This window comes from Bacidia gigantensis (assembly GCF_019456465.1).
Source record: "Bacidia gigantensis strain McMullin 20006 chromosome Unknown scaffold_268, whole genome shotgun sequence".
Lineage (NCBI taxonomy): Eukaryota > Fungi > Ascomycota > Lecanoromycetes > Lecanorales > Ramalinaceae > Bacidia > Bacidia gigantensis.
In genome coordinates this window covers 613,593-623,889 of record NW_025408614.1, presented here as the reverse complement: position 1 = coordinate 623,889, position 10,297 = coordinate 613,593, and the positions used below count along the sequence as shown (strand labels likewise).

The window sequence follows — 10,297 nt, the reverse complement described above, 5'->3', positions numbered from 1 at the left end:
ATTGGCTGCAGATCTATGCCACGATGAAGGAAGGCTTCATGCACACACAGGCAATATCTTTTATCTCAGTGTCATTGTCCCTGGTCGGTGTATAGATGGGGATTGCGCCACCATATACTGGCTCGAGGTTAGCTGACTAGCGCAAAACGCGTATATTTCGTGAATAGCATAGCAGTTTTACTTAGAGATAAGATGCACCTTTCTTGAATCTTTACAGTATTTGAAGTTACATTATTATTCCATGTCACGTCCCGTCACAGCATGGTCTTAGCTTTCCCTCCGATTCCCGTCGCGTCTTAATTTACTAGATGGCGCGCAAGCGAAAGCGAACTAGTCGTGCAAGTGATGATGGTAATGCCTCCGCCTCACAACGCAAGAAGGTAAAGGTGAGCCATGGTTTAAAGGAACTGCCAAACGTCCATCACCCGACACTGTCGCTCTACTACAATCATATCTGGACACTTCGCAGCTACCTTTTATCCAGAATTCCCACCACTTCGAAGATCCGGCGCCGTAAACTTGCTACAGCTGGACTAAGAGAAGCGGGTGATCCACAGTATGAGGAGCGACGAAAAGGATCAACACAAGACCCGCTGTCTTCAAATGATTCAACCCAGAAGTTGATTCGCTTAGCAACAGTCTTAGATCATACCTTAATTGGTGCCACCCAAAATGCAGTTCCTGAATACTCGTGTGAAGAGCGCCGGAAGGACCTTGAGACCTTCTCTCAGCAAGCTTGTACAGCAGCAACTAGTAGCCTCGTCGAGGGTGGGGTGTCTCTACCGGATCTAGTCGATTTTGCAATCTGGTCCCTTTTCCACCGACTATACCGTCACTCTCAGAAGCCTCCGCATGCCTTGTGCCATGGTTATAAGAGGACCACCCAGTGTGCACAGGCAGGCATTCAGAGCATACCAGGTGTTGCAGCACACTATCCAAATAGTAATGTTCACGCTTTTAAAGGCGCTGTTTGGTCACAGATTTTGGCTCTGTTGGGTAAAGATGGTGAAGGTATTATGTTGGATCTGTTGTTAAGCTGCGGTATTTTCAGCTCGATCTCCCAAGCCCATAGCACTTTCTATCAAATATCTGGTATGATGAATGCTTTCCACTTTTTAGTCGCTTCTAACGCGTCAAGGCATCCCTTTATCCGACTTATGTACTCTTGACGCCTTACGACCGAAGCAGAAGCAAATTGCCCCCGAAGTAGGTAAAAGCATGCGACTCCAAGATACTTGCAAACGGCCAGAAAATCACGATAGTATTCCTAAGTCACCAGCCGCAATTTGCTTTGTACGCAGTAGAATTTTCTACGCCCGCCCAGCTATCAACGCGAAGGGTCAGGTGACATTTGGGTTGCGTCACATCCGTACAGTCTCTTATCACGGTGATATAAACAGCGCTTGCTGACGATTGTTAGACGCATTTAGCCGTTATCCGAATGCTAAGGATCCAACTCAGACTCTTCGCTTGATGCAATACGTATTTCCAAGACAATTTGGTTTACACAATGTTTTCACATCAAAAACAGACAGAAATGAAACCACGCAGCCTTTTAAGGATTATACGTTGAGAGAAGAGGAGATTCGTCGGCATGAGTCGGGCATCCAGACTTCAATATCTCGGAATGGCATTCCAAAAGTTCCCAAAAGACTTCGAGGCGACGCATATCGGTTGGTTCAACGGATGCAAAAATTGAGCAGCCTGTGCGCATACACTGAGTTGCTCAGACACTATTGTCCCTTCAATACCTCATCACGTTCTAGTCATGAAAGTAAACAACGAGTCACCGCTCCAATAAGCAAGCGAATAAGGCCGAGGCAGTCACCTTGTATATTAGGAGCTGATAATGCAGATCACGCACATGCGACTTCAATTGACTGCAGTGAGAAAGAACTACAGATCAGTAGTGCAAAGACCAGTACAGCTCTTGTTGACTTTTGTACACCGCACGCAAAGGTATCCGCATTCTGCCGAGCAATCATATCGAGTCTTGTAGCAGAAGCCTTTTGGGGAGAAGGTGCCGGCGGGTTACACAACAAGCGAAAAGTAATGGAAGACATCGACCGCTTCGTAAATTTGCAGAGGTATGAAAAGATGTCGTTGCATGGTGTTCGTCATCAGATCAAGGTCAGTTGCCTGCTCCTAATTCATGTATCACAATTGTCTGAATCCACTTAGATACAGTGCATTAGGTGGCTCGCACCACCAACTTGCTTAAGCAAGAAAAGCTCGCTGCTAGATATGAAAAAGCGAGAAGAAATCTTCCTCGAGTTTCTCTATTACGTGTTCGACTCTATTTTGATACCGTTGATTCGGGCGAATTTCTACGTTACTGAAGCCAATGATCAAGGAAACCGCCTGTTCTATTTCCGCCATGACATATGGCGAATGATAACCGAGCCCAAGCTAAATAACCTCAAGCTTTCCATGTATGAAGAAGTACCTATGGCCAAAGCAAAAAGGATGCTGGATGGTCGTAAGCTCGGATACAACCAAATAAGATTGCTTCCCAAAGACACGAGTCTAAGGCTGTTGAATAACTTGAAACGTCGGACGGCGAAATCCCATAATGGCAAAACGATACTAGGCCAGAGTGTCAATTCCGTTCTAAAGCCGGTTTTCAGTGTGCTTGATCTGGAGAAGAGTCGACAGCCAGAGCGTCTAGGCAGTGCTCTCTTCTCGCTTGGAGAGATAGCATCCCGCCTCGAGAAGTTCAAGAATAACCTCAGGGCTGAAGGCTCCGAACATAAGCCCATGTATTTTGTGAAGACGGATGTAAAGTCATGTTTTGATACTATACCACAGCGTCCACTTGTGGCATTGATGGAAACGATCGCATCAAACGATCTTTATCGAATTGGTGGCCACGCAGAGATCAATCGTCTGAAAGCCTGTGCTTACCGGAGTGATGGCTACCGGTCGACGAGAAATACTCAAAAGTTCAGAACCACAGCGACATGTGGCACAGATTTCACAGAATTTCCCGAATTCATTCAGGCCAAACGCGTGGCGAATAAGAGAGACACAATCTTTGTCGACAAGATAGTGCGAAGAGCTGAGCAAAGAGAGCATTTACTTGACCTCCTGGAAGATCACGTCGGTAACCACATTGTCAAGATTGGTAAGAAAATATTTCGGCAAAGGGCTGGCATACCTCAAGGCTCGGTGCTTTCTACTCTGCTTTGCAACTTCTTCTACGCTGAGCTCGAGAAGAAGCATCTGTCCTTCTTGAAAGACAATCAGAGCCTTCTGCTTCGCTACACCGACGACTTCTTACTCATTACCTCCAACAAAGGGGTGGGCAAACGGTTCCTGCAGACTATGCATGACGGTATTAATGAATTTGGCGTGCAAGTAAATCCGGTAAAGAGCCTCGCCAATTTTCCGGTGACAATCAACGGCTGCCAAATACAGCAGTTGGAGGCTGCTAGAAGTTTTCCCTATTGCGGTTATGCCATAGACACGCGGTCTTTAGTACTCACAAAAGACCGAGAGAAGATGAAGCAAAGAGTCGTAGCTCATACGTTGACGGTAGAGCAAGCCAAAGTCCCAGGACGCGGGTTCTACCACAAAGCACTGGATTCCTTGAAGAGGCAAACCCTCAAGATGCTGATGGACACAGACTTCAATACGCCCTGGACGGTGCTGTCCACCATTTACGGAAACTTTACCGAGACAGCTATGAAATTCTATCGTTATAGCAAGAGCATGACGGGCGGTTTTCAACTGACGAGTGAACTGGCCATCGGTAAGTGATGACCCCTGAGTCTAGGGTTCGCGCCGCATGAACCTCAAGATGCGAAACAGGCCACAATGGCTCACTTCCATGCAGCTACTATTCGCGATCTCATAGATCTAGCATTTGCACTCATCCCGGCGAAGCAGGCTGATACAGAGACACGGGTGCAACGCCAACGCGCAGTAAGCAAGCGCCAAGTCGCGTGGTAAGAAAACCCCCTGCATCCTCAGACCCCGCGAGAGCATCACGAGCCACTGAGTGCCTCTTTGCTAACGCAAGTGGTCCATTCAAGGCTGGCGGGTAAGGCCTTTCACCATGTCCTCAGTCGCAAGCAGAACCACTTCCACGCCGTACTACATTGGCTCACCGGAGCAATCGAGGCAGCCAGACCTCGCAACAGCAAGGAGGCAGCAAGACTCCGTCGCGTGGCATCGCAGGGCGATGAGGTGTTCAAAGGCTATCGCTACTAAGAAGTAAGAAGCGAGGGTGAATATTCAGAAAAGAACAGTCTTTGTAGAAAGCGCGTAGAAAAACAACATGGCTGGTTGGGGCCTGCAAGAGACCGCGGCCTCTTTAGATCGTGATGCTACCCAGCCCCCCTGAAACGGTGCCCCCATGCTGCATTTCCATGTCTTCAGATGCCGACATGTTGCTTCTGGCTCTCCCCAACATTGAAGACTCTCCTTCACGATTGCATCTTTGCTGCATACACAAGACAGAACTTTGGACATGGGGAATTCCATGGATGAGCTGACGGCTTGGCAAACTCAGTCTACCGCTGACCCCTGACCCAAAATGCAGCGGGAGGGCATCATCTTCACCCACGGTGCCCACTCCAGCATCCCACTCGCTTCTAATGCCCGTATTACCAATTATACTAATGACGCCGACGACTACTCTTACACTGTACATATTTTGAATGGCACCGCGAGCTATCCCCGACACTCATTAGACGATCACATTCATTTCACTTTGGCCAACATACCTAAACAACAATCCTTTGTTTCTCCGCCCGTCAACAACCCAACCTCGAACACCATTCCCAACCAGATTCTACAGGCAGCGCATCAACGACCGAGGTCATTGACAGATGTCGCAGTCTTACTCTCAATCTGCGATGAAATGAATGCTTTCGCCAACGAGACACCCGGCTCCCCACCTGGTCTGACCGCCTCCAAATCCTCCAAATCCTCCACCAATTGTTCATCTTCCGCATCTGGTCCAGACGCAGTCTTTTCAGACGTTACACATTTCGAAGATATTGGCCTCAATGAGGAGCTGGCAGCACCTCGATCTTTCCACCAAACCTCAAAACATGACTTGGGTGGCCATAAAACACCAAAGCATAATATCTCAGCTGTAAATCTGAGCGTCACTAGAAGTAATGCAGCTGTCACAGCACCCATGCGCGATCTCACCAATCAACAGTATCGTCCGGCGCGCCCACGGCCGCCAGACTCACATAGAAATAATGTGGCCTCGCGGGCACTTTGCTTGCCCAACGGCGCTCCAGCACGCAAGTTCTCGAGAAATGCATCTACACCCTCCTTGGCAATTACAGCTATGAGCAACTATAATAGATCAAGGTCACCGTCACCAAAGTCTGCCTCCTCACCATTCCAGCGGCCTTCACCATTTCCCAAATCACCTGGCCGGCCCAGACTAACATCGTCACACACACAGCCGTTACCCATACGGAAAACCTCTCGACAAACAACCAGAAAGTCAGTCAAGGAGTTGGAAGCTGAATGCGACGACTCAGATGAGGATCATTTACCGGATGATGCCAGTCTCTGGAACGTTCCAATATCACCGTGCTCCACTCAGGAAACAGCGCTTCCACTGTCGCCGGGACCGTCTCTGTCACCAGGCCCGTCCCCAAAGACATCTCCTTCAATCAGTCCAGAACGATCAAGCCCCTTGCGTATTTCCGTTGGTCTAGATGGAACTCAGATTACGGCTCCCAGGACTGCGCCAATACCCAACGTCAGACGCACGTTACCCGCTTCTTTCCAATCACCTCCTCCGTCACCTTATGCATTATTGCGAGGTATCTCTCCGGGAGGGATGCCTAACAATCCGCCTTTTTCGAGAAGTAAATCATGGAATATCGCTCTGTCGGAGCTTTCTGAGGAAGCAAAAGCATTGACGGAAACGCTCAAGACACATGCAATAGCGACAGAATCACGACGCGGAAGTACTTCAAACAGTAGCGAGACAAACGGGTTAGAGAGACTGTCTCGAGCAAAGACTGCACCGCCTGTGAATCTGCCGCCACTGCGAGCTAACAACATTATGATCGATCCTCTACCAATCAGCAAGGAGAAAGAGAAAGTGCTTAGCCGGACACGGCCGAGCTGGCTTCCACCCAAAAGTAAGACGGAGGAAAAGAAGCATCTCAAGGAATACAAGCGCATGATGGAGCTGAGTCAGGAAGCTGAGAAGCGCAGAGTTGCAAAGACAGCAGATACACAATGCGCCAAAGACGATACCAGAAGCACCCTTCTCCGCATCTGGGAAGAGCACGTTCTCCCTAATTGGGATCAGGTCATTCGCGAACCTCGCACAAGAGAACTTTGGTGGCGGGGGGTGGCACCCAAATCACGCGCAATTGTATGGCAGAAAGCCATCGGAAATGACCTTGCTCTTACCGACGTTACATACCGCAGAGCACTCGAAAGAGCCAAAGCCATTCAACAGGAAATCAAGAATGGCAAGACTGACATGCGTCGGAGAGAGATCGCATGGTTTGATGCGATTCAGCGCGACGTGAAGACTGTCTTTCCAGACCTCAATATTTTCCAGCCCGGCGGTCCTCTACACGGCGGTCTAGTTGACGTCCTCATGGCATACTCAATGTATCGATCCGACGTAGGATATAGCCATGGTACGCACCTGATTACCGCCTTCTTACACCTCACGATGCCGACACCAGTTCAGACCTTCATTTGTCTTGCGAATCTTCTCAACCGACCACTTCCTCTTGCGTTTCTCACCGGGGATCCTGCCGCTACACAAAAATCGTATGACCTTACGATTTCACTGCTTCAAAAAAAATATCCCCGCTTGCATAATCATCTTTTTGGCTCTCTGCCTCCAGAATCTGCCACTGGTGCTTTGCAGAATGGGAGCCTTTTGACATCGGCCCAGAAAAGCTCGCAGCCACTCGATCTGGCTCCTGCAGAGATTCTGGAGCCTATGATCCGAACACTCTTCCTTGCTCCCGGTAATGGCCTAGGCATTGACATTGCTGCCCGGATATGGGACATCATGCTCTTCGACGGGGACGCTGCAGTCTTTCGCACTGTGGTGGCCATATTAGGGCTGTTGGAAAGCAAACTGTATGGAAACAGGGAGGATGTGCTGGCAGTGCTCGGTTGGAACGGCAGTCTTGGGGACTTGGGTGACGAGGAGGCCTTTATAGCCAAAGTCAGAGGCGTGGGGAAAGCATCTTAATGTGTAGTACTCTTTCGATCATCGTCATATTCTTGGGCGAGAGATTCGATGTGTATATATGGGAGGATTCCCGTCAGGGCTGAAGCCTCATACTTTGGAGCAGCTTGATGATTATGACTGTAATGTACAACCTCTTTGATGGGATGCGCATTTGATAATGCGAGCTAGTATGGAACTATGGTCCACCTTTACTCCATTATATCGGCACGATATTCCGAGATGCTGAAGTTCTGATGCACATTCGCTTGGGCGCTTGTAGAATTGCTCCTTTCGTCTTGGTCTGAAAAGGGAAAGCACAGCCTCGTACCAAGCCTTTCACTTCATAGCTCCCACTCTTTCGAAATTGGGTATGACAACAGGCACTGCGCCAGCTACAGGCTCAATATCGATATCATTCAAAAGCTACAGCCCATCTCTACCACCAACCTTCTTGATATCGTCGGAGTCTGACTCAGTGCTCGTTTAGCGCATGATCACGCAGAGACCGCATCGTTCCATGTGAGACTTGACACCATGTCACTTTCACTCCCAGAAAGCGATCCACGGCCCAATCGGAGAAGTCTGCTGGTGGGACTATCTCATTCGGCATAGTATTAATCTGGCATCGCCACCCTCTCGACACGTTCGAATCTTTCGTTATTCCAATTCTGCACTTTGAACTACCTCAACACATTTCTCTATCATTCTTCCTCCGCAAGTCATTCTACTTCAATATTGTATGGAAGTAGCTAAAGAATATTACTTGATGTATTGATAAGCTTAAGATGCTGCAGAATCTGCCACAAGAGCTCTTACGAGTCGTTTTCGATAATGTTTGTTATATGCTCTGACTCGGGCTCATTGCTAAGAGCATGCACAGATCTATCAAAAGGCACACCTGGCCGCAATTTCTCTAGTCTGCCGCACATTTCGTGTGCTTGTACTTCACAAGTTGTTCGAGGTTATCACAATACGGCCAAAGGATGAGCAGCATTTGTGGGACTTTGACGCTGTCAAATTATTCGACGACAAAAATGTCCGAGAAGCATCCAGATTTCTGGCGACATATGTCAGAAAAGTCGCTTTCGCCGCACCATTTGAGGCAACAAATAACGATGGTGCCGACCGATGTGGGCATAAGTGGGAGCATGTTGAAAGTGATTCGGACGGCGATCTAGAAGAATGGGAGCAGGAGCGCACTGTCGACACGAAGAAAACGAGATATGAACCATGCACTCAACGAGATGGTCCAGCTCCAGGCTTTCGTGAATTGGACGGGAATTTGAGACGTTTGGCGGAACAAACAATGAAGCTCCTTGTGGCACTACCAGTCAACCAGCTCAAAGAATTCCGGTATCTGCAGTCCATGATCTATCCAAATACGTCTATTCATTGCTGACTGGCGATCAGATGGGACATGGGAACCTGCTTCCCACGCACGCTCCTGGGGGAAGGGGGTTATCTTTCAACCCAACAGACCTCGATCACTGCCCTGTCACTGATTACAAGGACCGAGTGCTACTTCGACCACGACTCTCGTGTGGCATTAAAAGGTTTTTGCAATCTGAAGCACCTCTCGTGGCGGGGTCTTATGTCAAAGTCTGCCTTCTCTGCAGTTAGAGCACTCCTAGAGCACCATCATCAGAAGATCGAGTCTTTGGAATTAGACTTCATTTCCTGGTCAATCTTGGAGTCGCGATTTTACACAGACATCGACGTGGGTGAAGAGCCGCAGTTCGTCTTTCCCACTAATCTTGACGGCAACAAGCAATTGCTTCCTCGTCTACAAAACCTGGCCTTAACCGCGGCGTGCATGCAGGAAGCTTCGAGCGTAGACAGGGAGGCATATCCTTCGCCAGGTCTCAATCTTGGAACGATTGACAGATTATGTCTCAATAATTGCTTAGGTACAATGGGACTTATCGCTAAGCTAGCTGAAGCTGGTATCAAGGCGACTGCGAAGACACTTGAGCTGATGCTGCTAGTGGAGGAGGAGGACGATGATCTTGATCACGGCGTATGCGACTTTTTCACCGGTCCAAGGTCTGATATCGATTTCTTCGCCCCATTTGATACACTGTGCGATCTCTTCTTGACAGTAGAATCGTGTTCATCACGACACGATTGCCTTGTCGATTCCATCCTCAAACGAAGGAACACCTTGCGCAGGCTTGTTTACCACAAGAGAAACACCCCATATCAAGAAGAATTTCATGATGCCAAGCTATCAGAGCCAGGAGCCTGGGTATACATTCTTGCAACGATATCCCTTGAGGGCCTGGGTATCTGCGATGATCCGTTTGCCTTGAAAAAAAGCTTTGAATCCCTTCCCTCAACTGCCGCTACTAAGCAATCTCTCAAGATTCTCCACCTCCGCTCAGCCGGCAAATCGTCCTGGAAACCCAAATTCGTCGACCCAACCTTCTGGAATACCTGGTCAACTCCAGATCTCGACAGTCACGACTACAGGCAGACCTTCTCATTCGCCTGGCCAGCAAGGGAGCAAGAGAGATTGCAAAATGAGGAGTTGAGAGATGAAGATGCCCTCGCAGACTGGGCCTTCAGCCCTGTCGGCTTCCCCAATCTACGCGTCCTCGCTTTCGGCGACTTCTCCCACGGGAAACGCTTCAAGAGCCGGCAACGATTACTTTGTCGGAATGGCGTCCTAGGTAAGACGGCGGCGGGGAAATCCTGGAGAGATCTTGACATGGAGAGAGATATCATAGATGGAGAATTGGTGGAGAGGAATATGGATCTGCTTGCAGCTTGTCCGGTCAGCCCTTTGTTGTGGGGTCTGGGTAGGGCTGATGAATGGCCTGGCATCTCTTGAAAATACTTGAGGGAGTGCTAGGCGTGCGTAGACTGAGTTTTCTGTTGCATGTCTGAGGAGGAATTTGAGAGGGATGGGAATTGCCTGCGTTGTTTTCGATGTTATCACCCGCCTGAAACGAGAGAAAGAGAGCTAATTAGGGGCGACCGTTGGGGTTGCATTGTGGTGGACTTGTCTGCTACGAGAGGAAGAGAGCCGATTGAGGAGGACTGTTGAGCTTGCAATGTCATCATCTGTCTGGAATGAGGGAAAGAGAACCAAATGGGGGCGGCTGTCGAGATTTTTGCCTC

At 49.0% G+C, this 10,297-nt stretch overlaps 3 protein-coding genes across 3 annotated transcripts; all 3 read left to right on the top strand.

Annotated features, from left to right (window-relative positions):
- Window positions 1–308: 308 nt before the first annotated feature.
- Window positions 309–3,759, top strand: KY384_009015 (uncharacterized protein; the record flags this gene model as incomplete). Its single annotated transcript, XM_044817501.1, has 3 exons — window positions 309–1,092; window positions 1,421–2,130; window positions 2,182–3,759. 3 exons carry the CDS (start codon window positions 309–311, stop codon window positions 3,757–3,759), a joined length of 3,072 nt encoding a protein of 1,023 aa, XP_044664654.1.
- Window positions 3,760–3,816: 57 nt separating this feature from the next.
- On the top strand, window positions 3,817–7,198 carry KY384_009014 (uncharacterized protein; the record flags this gene model as incomplete). The annotated part of the gene is made up of 2 exons (XM_044817500.1): window positions 3,817–3,924; window positions 4,544–7,198. The coding sequence occupies 2 exons, from the start codon at window positions 3,817–3,819 to the stop codon at window positions 7,196–7,198; spliced, it is 2,763 nt and encodes a 920-aa protein (XP_044664653.1).
- Window positions 7,199–7,711: 513 nt separating this feature from the next.
- KY384_009013 (uncharacterized protein) lies at window positions 7,712–10,007 on the top strand (the record flags this gene model as incomplete). Its single annotated transcript, XM_044817499.1, has 4 exons — window positions 7,712–7,765; window positions 7,957–8,010; window positions 8,058–8,530; window positions 8,687–10,007. The coding sequence occupies 4 exons, from the start codon at window positions 7,712–7,714 to the stop codon at window positions 10,005–10,007; spliced, it is 1,902 nt and encodes a 633-aa protein (XP_044664652.1).
- Window positions 10,008–10,297: the final 290 nt, after the last annotated feature.